This window comes from Oncorhynchus keta, chromosome 1, assembly GCF_023373465.1.
Source record: "Oncorhynchus keta strain PuntledgeMale-10-30-2019 chromosome 1, Oket_V2, whole genome shotgun sequence".
Classification (NCBI taxonomy): Eukaryota; Metazoa; Chordata; class Actinopteri; order Salmoniformes; family Salmonidae; genus Oncorhynchus; species Oncorhynchus keta.
This window is the reverse complement of record NC_068421.1, coordinates 12139405-12157369: the sequence shown is the minus strand read 5'-3', so window position 1 is coordinate 12157369 and position 17965 is coordinate 12139405. Positions and strand designations below refer to the sequence as shown.

At 42.5% G+C, this 17965-nt stretch overlaps 2 protein-coding genes across 7 annotated transcripts in view; one reads left to right on the top strand and one right to left on the bottom strand.

Annotated features, from left to right (window-relative positions):
* LOC118394486 (cytoplasmic dynein 2 heavy chain 1) overlaps positions 1 to 15012 on the bottom strand; it is a 399197-nt gene extending 384185 nt beyond the window's left edge. The window contains exon 1 of the mRNA XM_052504034.1: positions 13945 to 15012. The gene's annotated coding sequence lies outside the window, so the exon portion shown is untranslated. The remainder of the gene's footprint in view (positions 1 to 13944) is intronic.
* The window catches only part of LOC118389783 (T-lymphocyte activation antigen CD80), a 36956-nt gene continuing 27855 nt past the window's right edge, over positions 8865 to 17965 (top strand). For 3 of the 6 annotated variants that reach the window (XM_052504243.1, XM_052504510.1, XM_035779757.2), the window contains exons 1-7: positions 8865 to 9067; positions 11050 to 11081; positions 11502 to 11551; positions 11923 to 12225; positions 12556 to 12834; positions 13041 to 13078; positions 13546 to 13573. In XM_052504243.1, coding sequence (XP_052360203.1) covers positions 9059 to 9067; positions 11050 to 11081; positions 11502 to 11551; positions 11923 to 12225; positions 12556 to 12834; positions 13041 to 13078; positions 13546 to 13573 — 739 coding nt within the window. In that variant the 5' untranslated portion in view covers positions 8865 to 9058. Of the gene's footprint in view, positions 9068 to 11049; positions 11082 to 11501; positions 11552 to 11922; positions 12226 to 12555; positions 12835 to 12946; positions 13079 to 13545; positions 13574 to 17965 lie in introns of all 6 variants that reach the window. The other 3 variants (XM_052504435.1, XM_052504364.1, XM_035779671.2) reach the window with 1 other exon arrangement.

Sequence of the window (17965 nt, the reverse complement as noted above, 5' to 3'; positions counted from 1 at the left end):
GCTAAAAGTTGCAAAATTACGTTGTGATGTCATTGCGTGCTAACGTAAAACTGCATAATTACGTAGAATACACAATAACATTACTCAAATTGATTGGCCATCTCGGCGAAAAATATGATTTGACATTTGTTCATGTACAGACTCCAACCAACTCTTTTCTGTACTTCTGGCTGTAGAATTTTGATTGAGACATGTTGTTTGATGTTGTAAGTTCTGTTCAAGATCATACATATGTGACCAACTATATCCATTGGGTTTGGCTCATCGAACCCGTACTACTACTGCTGCAGTCGGCCAACAACAATTTGCCTGTGCACGAGCTGAGCGCCTGCTGCTGACGTGATTCACAATGCACTTTTGCAGCCAGGCACGTGTGTTGTAACTGAGTGTGTGACAGAGAAAATCGTTTTTGTGTCATTTTAGAGGGAAAATGCGTGCATTTTAGCTTTTGAGTGTTTTTTCAAAAGTTGCTAAAAGTTCCAAATACATTTTTAAAAGTATCTAAATTTGCTGCTCGGTGCTGTTTGAATAAAAAGTTTCCGGGGTAGTCTGAAAAGTTGCTAAATCTAGCAACAAAATTGCTAAATTGGCATCACTGAGTTACTGTATACAGTATATACAGGTCATTGCCATTAATACAACATGCAGGTATACTGAAGTGATTTTTTATTTATTTTATTTTTATTTCACCTTTATTTAACCAGGTAGGCAAGTTGAGAACAAGTTCTCATTTACAATTGCGACCTGGCCAAGATAAAGCAAAGCAGTTCGACAGATACAACGACACAGAGTTACACATGGAGTAAAACAAACATACAGTCAATAATACAGTATAAACAAGTCTATATACAATGTGAGCAAATGAGGTGAGAAGGGAGGTAAAGGCAAAAAAGGCCATGGTGGCAAAGTAAATACAATATAGCAAGTAAAACACTGGAATGGTAGTTTTGCAATGGAAGAATGTGCAAAGTAGAGATAAAAATAATGGGGTGCAAAGGAGCAAAATAAATACAGTTGGGAAAGAGGTAATTGTTTGGATAAATTATAGGTGGGCTATGTACAGGTGCAGTAATCTGTAAACTGCTCTGACAGTTGGTGCTTAAAGCTAGTGAGGGAGATAAGTGTTTCCAGTTTCAGAGATTTTTGCAGTTCGTTCCAGTCATTGGCAGCAGAGAACTGGAAGGAGAGGCGGCCAAAGAAAGAATTGGTTTTGGGGGTGACTAGAGAGATATACCTGCTGGAGCGTGTGCTACAGGTGGGAGATGCTATGGTGACCAGCGAGCTGAGATAAGGGGGGACTTTACCTAGCAGGGTCTTGTAGATGACATGGAGCCAGTGGGTTTGAGATATATACCTGCTGGTGCGTGTGCTACAGGTGGGAGATGCTATGGTGACCAGCGAACTGAGATAAGGGGGGACTTTACCTAGCAGGGTCTTGTAGATGACATGGAGCCAGTGGGTTTGGCGACGAGTATGAAGCGAGGGCCAGCCAACGAGAGCGTACAGGTCGCAATGGTGGGTAGTATATGGGGCTTTGGTGACAAAACGGATTGCACTGTGATAGACTGTATCCAATTTGTTGAGTAGGGTATTGGAGGCTATTTTGTAAATGACATCGCCAAAGTCGAGGATTGGTAGGATGGTCAGTTTTACAAGGGTATGTTTGGCAGCATGAGTGAAGGATGCTTTGTTGCGAAATAGGAAGCCAATTCTAGATTTAACTTTGGATTGGAGATGTTTGATATGGGTCTGGAAGGAGAGTTTAGAGTCTAACCAGACACCTAAGTATTTGTAGTTGTCCACGTATTCTAAGTCAGAGCCGTCCAGAGTAGTGATGTTGGACAGGCGGGTAGGTGCAGGTAGCGATCGGTTGAAGAGCATGCATTTAGTTTTACTTGTATTTAAGAGCAATTGGAGGCCACGGAAGGAGAGTTGTATGGCATTGAAGCTTGCCTGGAGGGTTGTTAACACAGTGTCCAAAGAAGGGCCGGAAGTATACAGAATGGTGTCGTCTGCGTAGAGGTGGATCAGAGACTCACCAGCAGCAAGAGCGACCTCATTGATGTATACAGAGAAGAGAGTCGGTCCAAGAATTGAACCCTGTGGCACCCCCATAGAGACTGCCAGAGGTCCGGACAGCAGACCCTCCGATTTGACACACTGAACTCTATCAGAGAAGTAGTTGGTGAACCAGGCGAGGCAATCATTTGAGAAACCAAGGCTGTCGAGTCTGCCGATGAGGATGTGGTGATTGACAGAGTCGAAAGCCTTGGCCAGATCAATGAATACGGCTGCACAGTAATGTTTCTTATCGATGGTGGTTAAGATATCGTTTAGGACCTTCAGCGTGGCTGAGGTGCACCCATGACCAGCTCTGAAACCAGATTGCATAGCAGAGAAGGTATGGTGAGATTCGAAATGGTCGGTAATCTGTTTCTTGACTTGGCTTTCGAAGACCTTAGAAAGGCATGGTAGGATAGATATAGGTATGTAGCAGTTTGGGTCAAGAGTGTCCCCCCCTTTGAAGAGGGGGATGACCGCAGCTGCTTTCCAATCTTTGGGAATCTCAGACGACACGAAAGAGAGGTTGAACAGGCTAGTAATAGGGGTGGCAACAATTGCGGCAGATAATTTTAGAAAGAAAGGGTCCAGATTGTCTAGCCCGGCTGATTTGTAGGGGTCCAGATTTTGCAGCTCTATCAGAAAAAAATATCCAGGCATCCTCTACAGACGGGATGAGATCAATATCCTTCCAGGATACCCCGGCCAGGTCGATTAGAAAGGCCTGCTCGCTGAAGTGTTTCAGGGAGCGTTTTACAGTGATGAGTGGAGGTCGTTTGACCGCTGACCCATTACGGATGCAGGCAATGAGGCAGTGATCGCTGAGATCTTGGTTGAAGACAGGAGAGGTGTATTTAGAGGGGAAGTTGGTTAGGATGATATCTATGAGGGTGCCCATGTTTAAGGCTTTGGGGAGGTACCTGGTAGGTTCATTGATAATTTGTGTGAGATTGAGGGCATCAAGTTTAGATTGTAGGATGGCTGGAGTGTTCAGCATGTTCCAGTTTAGGTCGCCTAGCAGCACGAGCTCTGAAGATAGATGGGGTGCAATCAGTTCACATATGTTGTCCAGAGCACAGCTGGGTGCAGAGGGTTATCTATAATAGGCGGCAACGGTGAGAGACTTGTTTTTAGAGAGGTGGATTTTTAAAAGTAGAAGTTCAAAATGTTTGAGTACAGACCTGGATAGTAGGACAGAACTCTGCAGGCTATCTTTGCAGTAGATTGCAACACCGCCCCCTTTGGCAGTTCTATCTTGTCTGAAAATGTTGTAGTTTGGAATTAAAATTTCAGAATTTTTGGTGGTCTTCCTAAGCCAGGATTCAGACACAGCTAGAACATCCGGGTTGGCAGAGTGTGCTAAAGCAGTGAATAGAACAAACTTAGGGAGGAGGCTTCTTATGTTAACATGCATGAAACCAAGGCTATTACGGTTACACAAATCGTCAAAAGAGAGCGCCTGGGGAATAGGAGTGGAGCTAGGCACTGCAGGGCCTGGATTCACCTCTACATCGCCAGAGGAACAGAGGAGGAGTAGAATAAGGGTTCGGCTAAAAGCAATAAGAATTGGTCGTCTAGAACGTCTGGAACAGAGAGTAAAAGGAGGTTTCTGGGGGCGATAAAATAGCATCAATGTATAATGTACAGACAAAGGTATGGTAGGATGTGAATACAGTGGAGGTAAACCTAGGTATTGAGTGATGAAGAGAGAGATATTGTCTCTAGAAACATCATTGAAACCAGGAGATGTCATTGCATGTGTGGGTGGTGGAACTAATAGGTTGGATAAGGTATAGTGAGCAGGATTGACGAACAGTACCTTCAGAAAGTATTCACGTCCCTTGACTTTTTCTACATTTAGTTGTGTTACAAAGGGGGGTTAAAATGGATTTAATTCATCAACAAAAACATTCTACAATTTACACAAAATACTCTGTAATGTCAAAGTGGAAGGAACATTTTTACTCTGTAGATCTGGCCTCTACACGGAATTCCAATTTCAGAAAGTTCAACAACAAAAGATAAAATCACCATCATGGAATTAAATAAAAAACAAGCTCCATTCATCATCTCTAGTCCTTCATCACTGGCCTGGCAACAAGCCACTGCTTGCAAGTCAATGCTATAAAGTACCTATCTGATGTATGCCAGCCAGCATGATGTAACTGAGACAGGAATGCATGTAGGGTAGGAGAATGCTTTGGTTTTTCTTAGTTTCCTAGGGCACAGCTTACCCCCTTTGACAGCCTCAAATGGCAGGATTCAGACTCAGAAGGTTCACCCAGCAGGGCCCTTTCGGGACAAAGGAGAACAGCCCCTGACTGGGATATTATAGACTAGAGAAAAAGCACATGGGTGGCAGCGTAGCCTAGTGGTTAGAGCGTTGGACTAGTAACCGGAAGGTTGTGAGTTCAAACCCCCGAGCTGACAAGGTACAAATCTGTCGTTCTGCCCCTGAACAGGCAGTTAACCCACTGTTCCTAGGCCGTCATTGAAAATAAGAATATGTTCTTAACTGACTTGCCTGGTTAAATAAAGGTAAAAAAAAAAAAAAAAAAAAAAAAAATATATATAATGATGGTTATTGGAGAAGCTAAAGCAAATGGAACATACCATGTGTTTTTCATAGTGGTTTCATAGGGGTTTCAAATCTCTCTCTGGATTGTATAATGTAGTAGTGTAATTTATAGTTGTGCAACATGGTTCACATCAGAATAGTTTTCAGAATTTTTGAATCAGTCTTTATGAGGGAAGAACACATCAAGGCTAAAATGGCAGTCATAGTTGTAATAGTGAGTCCTTGTAGAGATTCAGCACAGCCTAGTGTAGTGTGGATGGTCCTGCTCGTGAAACATTTCAGACCATTTTTATTGAATATCAAATCACTTTCATAAACAGTCAGGTCAGGACTAAGATAGTTGTTTATTCTACTTTTTATTATGTTTTAAAGAGGGAATGTGGAAGAAAGTATAGTCTGCCTTCTGCAGAGGAAGTTCTTATGACATTATGAATACGGAGAGGTCAGCAGTAGAGCTCTGTTTCTCGTTTTAAAAAATGTAGGAAATTAAGGGAATCCCTTTCAATAAAAATAGATGGCCTCCCTTTCCCGGAAGTCCCTGCTTTGTTTTCTTTTTAAGTTATTCTTATGAGCTCCTCCTCACTTCTTGTAACGTGCGCGTGTGTATGTATGTGTGTGTGTGCGCGCGTGTGTGTGTGTGTGTGTGTGTGTGTGTGTGTGTGTGTGTGTGTGTGTGTGTGTGTGTGTGTGTGTGTGTGTGTGTGTGTGTGTGTGTGTGTGTGTGTGTGTGTGTGTGTGTGTGTGTGTGTGTGTGCGTGTGTGTGCGCGTGTGTATGTGTGTGTGCGCGTGTGTATGTATGTGTGCCGAGGCAATAGGTGTGATGAGTTGGTAGGGAGTTTCTGCAGTCCATGTTAATACTGAGGTTTACCACACCTCTGTTCGTGTCTGAGTTTAGCCCTCATGCTGCATACTGTGTCAGCATGGTCTGATATCTCTAGCCTGTATGGAGGGGAGGAAAGCCTCATCCTAACACATTCTTTTGCAGTTAGGTATGTGGTTTGGGGGTATGAGTACTTGGGTGGGTATACTTAAAGCTGAGTCCTGGGTAGAGACACTGCAGTTGGTACCCACCTGGCTAGTGTGTTGCTGAACACCTGAGACCTGGGTACAGACACTGCAGTTGGTACCCACCTGGCTAGTGTGTTGCTGAACAGCTGAGACCTGGGTACAGACACTGCAGTTGGTACCCACCTGGCTAGTGTGTTGCTGAACACCTGAGACCTGGGTACAGACACTGCAGTTGGTACCCACCTGGCTAGTGTGTTGCTGAACACCTGAGACCTGGGTACAGACACTGCAGTTGGTACCCACCTGGCTAGTGTGTTGCTGAACAGCTGAGACCTGGGTACAGACACTGCAGTTGGTACCCACCTGGCTAGTGTGTTGCTGAACACCTGAGACCTGGGTACAGACACTGCAGTTGGTACCCACCTGGCTAGTGTGTTGCTGAACAGCTGAGACCTGGGTACAGACACTGCAGTTGGTACCCACCTGGCTAGTGTGTTGCTGAACAGCTGAGACCTGGGTACAGACACTGCAGTTGGTACCCACCTGGCTAGTGTGTTGCTGAACACCTGAGACCTGGGTACAGACACTGCAGTTGGTACCCACCTGGCTAGTGTGTTGCTGAACAGCTGAGACCTGGGTACAGACACTGCAGTTGGTACCCACCTGGCTAGTGTGTTGCTGAACACCTGAGACCTGGGTACAGACACTGCTGTTGGTACCCACCTGGCTAGTGTGTTGCTGAACAGCTGAGACCTGGGTACAGACACTGCAGTTGGTACCCACCTGGCTAGTGTGTTGCTGAACACCTGAGACCTGGGTACAGACACTGCAGTTGGTACCCACCTGGCTAGTGTGTTGCTGAACAGCTGAGACCTGGGTACAGACACTGCAGTTGGTACCCACCTGGCTAGTGTGTTGCTGTATGCTGCATCTAGAATGTTTTATCGCTGGAGCAGCACTGATAAACTACATGACTCAAAATCTACCAAGCGGAAGAGTCCTTCCCCCAAGTAAATCACACTTCTTCAGGACACAGAGTGAATTACTCACTTCACTGATTATACCAGATAAGGGTGGGTACAGTGTATTAGGTAGGTCACACTCTTTTCATTCCACTTCGATTCAAAGTTATTTTCGTGGCAGGTTAGGAGAGCATTTTTGCTAACCCTAACCCTTTTTCTAACCTTAACCCTAGTCTCCTTACCTGCTGCGTTAATTCTCCTAACCTGCTACATTAATTCTCCTAACCTGCTGCGTTAATTCTCCTAACCTGCTGCGTTAATTCTCCTAACCTGCAGCGTTAATTCTCCTAACCTGCTACGTTAATTCTCCTAACCTGCTGCGTTAATTCTCCTAACCTGCTGCATTAATTCTCCTAACCTGCTACGTTAATTCTCCTAACCTGCTGCGTTAATTCTCCTAACCTGCTACGTTAATTCTCCTAACCTGCTGCGTTAATTCTCCTAACCTGCAGCGTTAATTCTCCTAACCTGCTGCGTTAATTCTCCTAACCTGCTGCGTAAGTTTTCCTAACTTTCTACGAAAGGTCACTTCGGTATCGAAGTGGCTTTAAAAGTGTATCCCTATATTAGTAGGATATAATTAGTCCGCGCCTGTTTTTCTCTTTGACATCAGTACAGGAAACCCCGGGACATTTCCTGAGGCATACATCAGTATGGAACACCATTTGTTCAAACAACATTCTCTCCCAAATCAAATCAAATTGTATTTGTCACATGCGCCGAATACAATTAGGTGTAGACCGTACAGTGAAATGCTTACTTACAAGCCCTGAACCAATAATTCTGTTTATTTAAAAAAAAAGTGTTTAGAAGGTATTTACTAAAATAACTGAATAACATTTTTTTTTATATATAAATAAATAAAGAAGCAGCCAAAAACTTACAGTAGCGAGGTTATATACAGGAGGTACCAGTACAGAGTAAATGTGAGGAGGTTATATACAGGAGGTACCAGTACAGAGTAAATGTGAGGAGGTTATATACAGGAGGTCCCAGTACAGAGTAAATGTGAGGAGGTTATATACAGGAGGTACCAGTACAGAGTAAATGTGCGGAGGTTATATACAGGAGGTACCACTACAGAGTAAATGTGAGGAGGTTATATACATGAGGTACCAGTACAGAGTAAATGTGAGGAGGTTATATACAGGAGGTACCAGTACAGAGTAAATGCGAGGAGGCTATATACAGGAGGTACCAGTACAGAGTAAATGTGAGGAGGTTATATACAGGAGGTACCAGTACAGAGTAAATGTGAGGAGGCTACATACAGGAGGTACCGGTACAGAGTAAATGGGAGGAGGCTATATACAGGAGGTACCGGTACAGAGTAAATGTGAGGAGGTTATATACAGGAGGTCCCAGTACAGAGTAAATGCGAGGAGGCTATATACAAGTGGTACCGGTACAGAGTAAATGGGAGGAGGCTATATACAGGAGGTACCGGTACAGAGTAAATGAGAGGAGGTTATATACAGGAGGTACCGGTACAGAGTAAATGTGAGGAGGTTATATACAGGAGGTACCAGTACAGAGTAAATGTGAGGAGGCTATATACAGGAGGTACCGGTACAGAGTAAATGTGAGGAGGCTATATACAGGAGGTACCGGTACAGAGTAAATGCGAGGAGGCTATATACAAGTGGTACCGGTGCAGAGTAAATGTGAGGAGGCTATATACAGGAGGTACCGGTACAGCACTATTGGCCCAGCATCATCCGTGTTTGGCCGGGGTAGGCCGTCATTGTAAATAAGAATTTGTTCTTATCCGACTTGCCTAGTTAAATAAAGGTTAAATAAATAAACACGTTCAGAAGGAAATCAATTCCACAAATGAACTTTGAACAAGGCACACCTATTAATTGAAATGCATTCCAGGTGACTACCTCGTGAAGCTGGTTGAGAGAATGCCAAGAGTGTGCAAAGCTGTCATCAAGGCAAAGGATGGCTACTTTAAAATATATTTTGATTCGTTTAACACTTTTTTGGTTACTACATGATTCCATATGTGTTATTTCATAGTTTTGATGTCTTCACTATTATTCTACAATGTAGAAAATAGTAAAAAATAAAGAAAAACCCTTGAATGAGTAGGTGTTGTAAAACTTTTGAACAGTAGTGTATATAGGGAAGTGAGAGTCTTAACTTAACCCCACCCCCTCACCACTCACACAACACCCTGTTGTAAGAAGGGACCAAATACTGATAAGCTGCTGTTTGCTGCAATGACAACATTAGTAAAGTAGAAAAGCAAAAAGGACTTTCCCTGGCTAAAGCCACACCCCCAGAATGCTGAAGGAAGAGGGGCTGGTTGTCTGTGCTGAGAACACATCACAGGCCAACTTCTCCGACTTCACACTCGATTACGGCTGTTAAGAAAGGCAAAGCATGACTGTGGTAAGAATGTCTTTATTTCCCCCTCATAGGCTTTATAACTGTTACAAATATGTACAGCTCTTACAGACTGGCTTGTAGTGGATGTGCTATTGTTGTCGTAGATTTACTTAGGTAATACGGTGCAGGTTAAGGTGAAGCAGTTTGATTAAATAATGTAATATTATGGTATTCAGTTTTACCTACTATATCATATATCTTGAATGAATGGAGGTTGTTGGTGTTTCAGGTTATCAACCAAAACAATCGCTGTAGAGATGTGACTCCTACTCTTAGGGTTGACTGTAGTATCTGGAGACATGTAGCCAACAGATTATAGAGCCATAAAAACTGACAGGACATTGGCTGCATTTACACAGGCAGCTCAATTCTGATATATTCTGATTGGTCAAAAGATTAATTATTGGCAAAAGATCTGATATGATTGGTCAAAAGACAAATTATTGGCAAAATTGGGCTGCCTGTGTAAAACCTCCGTAGTGTCATATTACATATTTTAAATAAACGTTTATCATAATCTCTGTCGAAGTGGTTTAATATGTAAATTGTGTTGCATGGACAGTGCATTATATATTTTAGAAATGAACTTATTTGCAAACATTGTCAATCACATGGATTAAGTTAAACATCTTCACACAGTGGATTTCACCTACTTATGGTCAGATTAACTCTGAAGTTTTCATATTTTGTGTTTTGATAAAACTACAACATTTCATAATGTATTTCAGTTTTTATCGACTGCTATCTGAGTAACACAGTAAACATGAACATAAACTTCTCACTCAGCATATTTCTAGTACCAACCTATTTCCACTCACTCTCGCTGCAACATAACAAAAGCATCTGTGTCAGGATTAGGATCAGTGTGAAACTACTGTTTGCCACATGCTCAGTTGACCATGAAGGCATACACAAATGCATAGGAATGCACACGAATGCACACGTGCATGCTTATGTTGTGTTTATGTGTGATTGTTTTCATGTGTGTGCATTATAGCAATATATTTAATATACTGCAACAATGTACTGTTAATACTGTAACCTGTGTTCATGAAACTCATCCTTCAAGCTGATACCATAACAACGGAGATGTATATTTCTGGGGATTCCCCCTGGCTTATTAATTAGAAACGTGTCTGACAACCAAGCCAGTTCCCTTCGTCTGCCCCCGCACAATCCTCTGGCCTGTCACATTCTACTGATGCAATCGCTTTTATATCTTTACACTCAAGTATTTAACGCATAACAAAGTCCTTGCAAGACGATGTGTAAAAGACACACAATTGAAGAACAGAATTGTTGTTTGATTCTCTTCAGATTAACGTTAAATCAACTCTGAACTCCTATCCTTAACTACCAATCCCTGAGATGAACCAATAACCATGACCACACATATCTCACGAGGCACTAGTACAGCACCGCACGATTGTCTAGATAGCGAACTCTTCACCTGGACCCAGTTTTTAAAAAGTTATATATCTGGACTTCGCCTATCAGTTAGGATTAAATGCATAGAAATAGAATGAATAGACAAATCATTGACTTGAATGGGGAATCCCGTTCTATTCATTATATTTCTATGCATTTAATCCTGTCCTATAGCTGAAATACGAATAGATAACTTTTTGAAAAACTGGGCCCTGTGTTTAGGCCTACCACACACAGTAGGAAAGAATTTTCTGAAGTTACTCCCTTGTATAGGGATTTCCCTTAGGGTTTTCTTGACTGACTATTAGGGAACAGAGTAACCATGGAGACAGAATTTCTCTCAATGCTCATTCATTTCCTTAACCTGGTTATTATAATAAATATAGAATGACTATATTTCTTAATTACTTTTTGTATCTCACCATATTAGCTGAGGATTAATAAGCAAACTCCCGTGTCATTTCTGAGTGTATATGATATGAATCTGATCATATGAAACGTGATCATTGGTTGTGAGTGCTGCTGTTTGAACTAATGTGTGTGTGTGTTTTCTGCAGGACTACGGGAAGTGTGCGCGTCGGCTGCTTCGGTAAGTAGTACTCACTGTGTGACCATGATTATGGAGGGACTGTGGCTTGATTATTTGCAGCTGTCGGCATACTTCGTTTCCATGCAACTCTATTGGTTCATTTTGATACAATGATATGTTTTTTAATAAGAATAATATTTCATTTGTAGAGTGTTATTTCACACTATCTAGAGTCAGATCTCTTCACAGCTTGTTTACATGAGTGTGTGGTGACAGTATCCGATAGAGAGAATGTCGCCGTGGGTCTCCGGTGGAATTTCAGTTTTCTCTGTGTTCCCTTGGTATACAGTACATTCCTGAAAGCATTTAGGAGTGTGTTTCTGGAAACAGGTTGTTAGGAAATAAGAATGCTTCCCGTAACCATGCCAGTGACCTCACCTAACAGTACTCAGCTGATTGTAATGTTGTTATGGTTTACAGAAGGTGTGTCATCTTATTCCTGGTATCGGTTCAGTTCATTCAAAGTAAAGGTAAGAATTGAATCAACTGACAAGAATCTGACACTTTATCTGATCAGATCTTTACTGATGGAGATACGTGTGTGTGTGTGTGTGTGTGTGTGTGTGTGTGTGTGTGTGTGTGTGTGTGTGTGTGTGTGTGTGTGTGTGTGTGTGTGTGTGTGTGTGTGTGTGTGTGTGTCTGCGTACGATTTCCCTGTAAGATTGGATTTGCAATAACATCTGAACCATAATGGTGTCTATTCAGTAGAAGGGAATGTCCCAGACACTTTCAGACGAGAGAAAAGGGCAAACGTGTCAGATAGATAAGGGAGGGGGGGGGGAAAGGAACTGCCTAATGTCTACCCTCCCTGACCTCTAACCTCGTTCACCCTCTCTATCAGATGTCACCATGGTGATAGGAGAGGTGGGTGGGGCTGTGACCCTCCCCTGTACCTCTGACATCCAGAGACTCCCAAACCACCTGTATGTACAGAGACCTGACCCAAACAAGTTCATTAATGGCTACCATAAGACGAGGGACTTACCATCCCCTCACCCGGAGTATGCAAACCGTACTCAAGTAGACCACACACAGGGAACAATGAGGCTGTGGAGTATACGGCTGTCAGATGAGGGGCTGTACGAATGCCACATCGGATACCCAACCAAGAACAACCAGAAGAACATACAACTCAGTGTGACAGGTAACATTACCTCAGTTCAAACTCTCTTACCATGTTTGTGTTTAAATCATTTTTCTGTTTTATTCTCCCACTTGTGGAACATAGCTTTCTGGATTAGGGGGGAAAAGCTGATTCTGTTAGATGTGTGCTTGTAATAGCTCAAACCATAGATACATTCACTAAAAAGGGAAGACAAAACGAAAGCTATAATTGGCTATCACTCAGAACGGCTTGTGTTGTTTTGCCCTTGTTTTGTGTTTTCAGTTAAGAGGAAGTAAAACCAAGAAAAAATCAAATCCTTTCCTTCTCTCGCTCCGCTCTCCTCCCTTTCCATCTCTCCCCTTTCTACAGCCAACTACAGCACCCCCAATGTAACAGTGGCCTGTGACAACGGCAGCTGCTTAGTGACATGTTCCTCTGACAACGGTTACCCTCGTAGGGATGTTGAGTGGAGCCTGAACCCTCCTCTTAACCAGAGCCACTGGGGAGTAGTGAACAGCAGTGGGGGGACAGACCCAGTCTCTATGCTGTTCTCTGTCTTCAGTTCCATATCCATCAACTGCTCCTCTGGACCCCGGCTGAACCTCAGCTGTGCTGTAGGGGGCACCCTCTCACAGGAACACATTGTCTGTGAGGACTGAGATACTGTGTCTCTATCACTGTCATTAAATGTATAACATTGCACATTTCTGTCAAATAAATGAATTTGAAACCTTACATATATTGTATTTATCTACTATAGGCAGGCATCCTGATATCTCTGTTGTCTCTGTGATCTCTGCTGTCTCTGTGATCGCTGCTGTTCTGCTGTGTTTCCTGGTTCTGGTTACGAGCAGCAAGAAAAAGAAGGCTCAGACAGCCAGAGGTAATCAAGGTAAGGATGACATTACTTGTGATAGAGGAGACAGACTGTATTGTTCCTTGGTAATGGGACCGGCAGGATAAAATATAGATGTCAATACATTCATAAAACATATAGATGGGTTGGCGGACAACGTTATGCGCATCCATGTGGCATGGAAGGTGTGTATTGCTATAATTCTGAAAGGTCCGAAAGCTAGCAACAATGACAAGAAGCTGTCATGTGGGGACTCGTAGGTGGCTCGTTTCAGCTCGTTGTATGTTATTGTTGATACCACGTCTTGTTTTGAGATAGCTAACCAACAACTGTAACTATGTATTGAGAGACAAGTGTTCAATGTGACAATGTATTTCTTTTTCAATAAATATTTAGAGACGAAATATAGTTTACATGTTGTCAACAGTGTATGCCAACCCTGTCTGTTTTGGTGCATAGTTGCGCACACAACCAACCCCGTCTATATCATTCTGTTTCTCCAGGAGGAAAGGGAGCAGCAAGTTCAGAGGAGTGAGTATCTGTTTCACTGTTTCACTCAAACTCACAGGATAAATAAATCCCGCTGGGAAAAACTGGTTCAGTTAACGTTGTTTCCACGTCGTGTCAACCCCCCCAAAAATCCATGTGATGATGTTGAGTCAACGTGGAAAACTAATTGGATTTGCAAAAAGTAATCAACGTAAGGGCATTTTGTTTTTTTTTCATCCAACTTTGAACCTGAATCCAATGTCATGGTGAATTTTCTTGTGAATTGACTTTGAATTCACATTAGTTGACGACTCGACCAAATGTAAATCAGAACTAGACGTTGAAATGAAGTCTGTGCCCAGTGGGATAAGATCAAAAGCTTGACATTGGTTTAGATAACCTGTGCAACTGACCTGGCCAAGTAGTAAAAATGGTTTAGTTTTGTTTCATTCTTCTCCTCTCTTTCTTCTTCTCCTCTCTTTCTTCTTCTCCTCTCTTTCTTCTTCTCCTCTCTTTCTTCTTCTCCTCTCTTTCTTTCTCTCCTCTCTTTCTTCTCCTCCTCTCTTTCTTCTTCTTCTCCTCTCTTTCTTCTTCTCCTCTCTTTCTTCTTCTCCTCTCTTTCTTCTTCTTCTCCTCTCTTTCTTCTTCTCCTCTCTTTCTTCTTCTCCTCTCTTTCTTCCTCTCCTCTCTTTCTTCTTCTCCTCTCTTTCTTTCTCTCCTCTCCTTCTTCTTCTCCTCTCTTTCTTCTTCTCCTCTCTTTCTTCTTCTCCTCCTCTCTTTCTTCTTCTCCTCTCTTTCTTCTTCTCCTCTCTTTCTTTCTCTCCTCTCTTTCTTCTTCTCCTCTCTTTCTTATTCTCCTCCTCTCTTTCTTCTTCTCCTCTCTTTCTTTCTCTCCTCTCTTTCTTCTTCTCCTCTCTTTCTTATTCTCCTCCTCTCTTTCTTCTTCTCCTCTCTTTCTTCTTCTCCTCTCTTTCTTTCTCTCCTCTCCTTCTTCTTCTTCTCCTCTCCTTCTTTCTCTCCTCTCTTTCTTCTTCTCCTCTCTTTCTTCTTCTCCTCTCTTTCTTCTTCTCCTCTCTTTCTTTCTCTCCTCTCTTCTTCTCCTCTCTTTCTTCTTCTTCTCATCTCTTTCTTTCTCTCCTCTCTTTCTTCTTCTCCTCTCTTTCTTCTTCTCCTCCCCTTCTTGTTCTCCTCTCTTTCTCTCCTCTCTTTCTTTCTCTCCTCTCTTTCTTCTTCTCCTCCCCTTCTTGTTCTCCTCTCTTTCTCTCCTCTCTTTCTTCTTCTCCTCTCTTTCTTTCTCTCCTCTCTTTCTTCTCTCCTCTCCTTCTCCTTCTCCTCTCTTTCTTTTTCTCCTCTCTTTCTTCCTCTCCTCTCCTTCTTCTTCTCCTCTCTTTCTTCTTCTCCTCTCTTTCTTTCTCTCCTCTCCTTCTCCTCTCCTTCTTCTTCTCCTCTCTTTCTTTCTCTCCTCTCTTTCTTTCTCTCCTCTCTTTCTTCTTCTCCTCTCTTTCTTTCTCTCCTCTCCTTCTTCTCCTCTCTTTCTTCCTCTCCTCTCTTTCTTTTTCTCCTCTCTTTCTTTCTCTCCTCTCTTTCTTCTTCTCCTCTTTCTTTCTCTCCTCTCCTCTCCTTCTTCTTCTCCTCTCCTTCTTCTTCTCCTCTCTTTCTTTCTCTCCTCTCTTTCTTCTTCTCCTCTCTTTCTTTCTCTCCTCTCTTTCTTCTCCTCTCTTTCTTCTTCTCTCTTTCTTCTTCTCCTCTCTTTCTTCTTCTCCTCTCCTTCTTCTTCTCCTCTCTTTCTTTCTCTCCTCTATTTCTTTCTCTCCTCTCCTTCTTCTTCTCCTCTCTTTCTTCTTCCCCTCTCTTTCTTTCTCTCCTCTCTTTCTTTCTCTCCTCTCCTTCTTCTTCTTCTCCTCTCTTTCTTCTTCTCCTCTCTTTCTTCTTCTCCTCTCCTTCTTCTTCTCCTCTCTTTCTTCTTCTCCTCTCCTTCTTCTTCTCCTCTCTTTCTTTCTCTCCTCTCTTTCTTCTTCTCCTCTCCTTCTTCTTCTCCTCTCTTTCTTCTTCTCCTCTCTTTCTTCTTCTCCTCTCTTTCTTCTTCTCCTCTCTTTCTTCTTCTCCTCTCCTTCTTCTTCTCCTCTCTTTCTTTCTCTCCTCTATTTCTTTCTCTCCTCTCTTTCTTCTTCTCCTCTCTTTCTTATTCTCCTCCTCTCTTTCTTCTTCTCCTCTCTTTCTTCTTCTCCTCTCTTTCTTTCTCTCCTCTCTTTCTTCTTCTCCTCTCTTTCTTATTCTCCTCCTCTCTTTCTTCTTCTCCTCTCTTTCTTCTTCTCCTCTCTTTCTTTCTCTCCTCTCCTTCTTCTTCTTCTCCTCTCCTTCTTTCTCTCCTCTCTTTCTTCTTCTCCTCTCTTTCTTCTTCTCCTCTCTTTCTTCTTCTCCTCTCTTTCTTTCTCTCCTCTCTTCTTCTCCTCTCTTTCTTCTTCTTCTCATCTCTTTCTTTCTCTCTCTCTTTCTTCTTCTCCTCTCTTTCTTCTTCTCCTCCCCTTCTTGTTCTCCTCTCTTTCTCTCCTCTCTTTCTTTCTCTCCTCTCTTTCTTCTTCTCCTCCTTCTTGTTCTCCTCTCTTTCTCTCCTCTCTTTCTTCTTCTCCTCTCTTTCTTTCTCTCCTCTCTTTCTTCTCTCCTCTCCTTCTCCTTCTCCTCTCTTTCTTTTTCTCCTCTCTTTCTTCCTCTCCTCTCCTTCTTCTTCTCCTCTCTTTCTTCTTCTCCTCTCTTTCTTTCTCTCTTCTCCTTCTCCTCTCCTTCTTCTTCTCCTCTCTTTCTTTCTCTCCTCTCTTTCTTTCTCTCCTCTCTTTCTTCTTCTCCTCTCTTTCTTTCTCTCCTCTCCTTCTTCTCCTCTCTTTCTTCCTCTCCTCTCTTTCTTTTTCTCCTCTCTTTCTTTCTCTCCTCTCTTTCTTCTTCTCCTCTTTCTTTCTCTTTCTTCTTTCTTCTTCTCCTCTCCTTCTTCTTCTCCTCTCTTTCTTTCTCTCCTCTCTTTCTTCTTCTCCTCTCTTTCTTTCTCTCTCTCTTTCTTCTCCTCTCTTTCTTCTTCTCTCTTTCTTCTTCTCCTCTCTTTCTTCTTCTCCTCTCCTTCTTCTTCTCCTCTCTTTCTTTCTCTCCTCTATTTCTTTCTCTCCTCTCCTTCTTCTTCTCCTCTCTTTCTTCTTCCCCTCTCTTTCTTTCTCTCCTCTCTTTCTTTCTCTCCTCTCCTTCTTCTTCTTCTCTCTCTTTCTTCTTCTCCTCTCTTTCTTCTTCTCCTCTTTCTTCTTCTCCTCTCTTTCTTCTTCTCCTCTCTTTCTTCTTCTCCTCTCTTTCTTTCTCTCCTCTCTTTCTTCTTCTCCTCTCCTTCTTCTTCTCCTCTCTTTCTTCTTCTCCTCTCTTTCTTCTTCTCCTCTCTTTCTTCTTCTCCTCTCTTTCTTCTTCTCCTCTCTTTCTTATTCTCCTCCTCTCTTTCTTCTTCTCCTCTATTTCTTTCTCTCCTCTCTTTCTTCTTCTCCTCTCTTTCTTATTCTCCTCCTCTCTTTCTTCTTCTCCTCTCTTTCTTCTTCTCCTCTCTTTCTTTCTCTCCTCTCTTTCTTCTTCTCCTCTCTTTCTTATTCTCCTCCTCTCTTTCTTCTTCTCCTCTCTTTCTTTCTCTCCTCTCCTTCTTCTTCTTCTCCTCTCCTTCTTTCTCTCCTCTCTTTCTTCTTCTCCTCTCTTTCTTCTTCTCCTCTCTTTCTTCTTCTCCTCTCTTTCTTTCTCTCCTCTCTTCTTCTCCTCTCTTTCTTCTTCTTCTCATCTCTTTCTTTCTCTCCTCTCTTTCTTCTTCTTCTCCTCTCTTTCTTCTTCTCCTCTCTTTCTTCTTCTCCTCTCTTTCTTCCTCTCCTCTCTTTCTTCTTCTCCTCTCTTTCTTTCTCTCCTCTCCTTCTTCTTCTCCTCTCTTTCTTCTTCTCCTCTCTTTCTTCTTCTCCTCCTCTCTTTCTTCTTCTCCTCTCTTTCTTCTTCTCCTCTCTTTCTTTCTCTCCTCTCTTTCTTCTTCTCCTCTCTTTCTTATTCTCCTCCTCTCTTTCTTCTTCTCCTCTCTTTCTTCTTCTCCTCTCTTTCTTTCTCTCCTCTCTTTCTTCTTCTCCTCTCTTTCTTATTCTCCTCCTCTCTTTCTTCTTCTCCTCTCTTTCTTCTTCTCCTCTCTTTCTTTCTCTCTTCCTTCTTCTTCTTCTCTCTCCTTCTTTCTCTCTCTCTTTCTTCTTCTCCTCTCTTTCTTCTTCTCCTCTCTTTCTTCTTCTCCTCTCTTTCTTTCTTCTCTCTTCTTCTTTCTTTCTTCTTCTTCTCATCTCTTTCTTTCTCTCCTCTCTTTCTTCTTCTCCTCTCTTTCTTCTTCTCCTCCCCTTCTTGTTCTCCTCTCTTTCTCTCCTCTCTTTCTTTCTCTCTCTCTCTTTC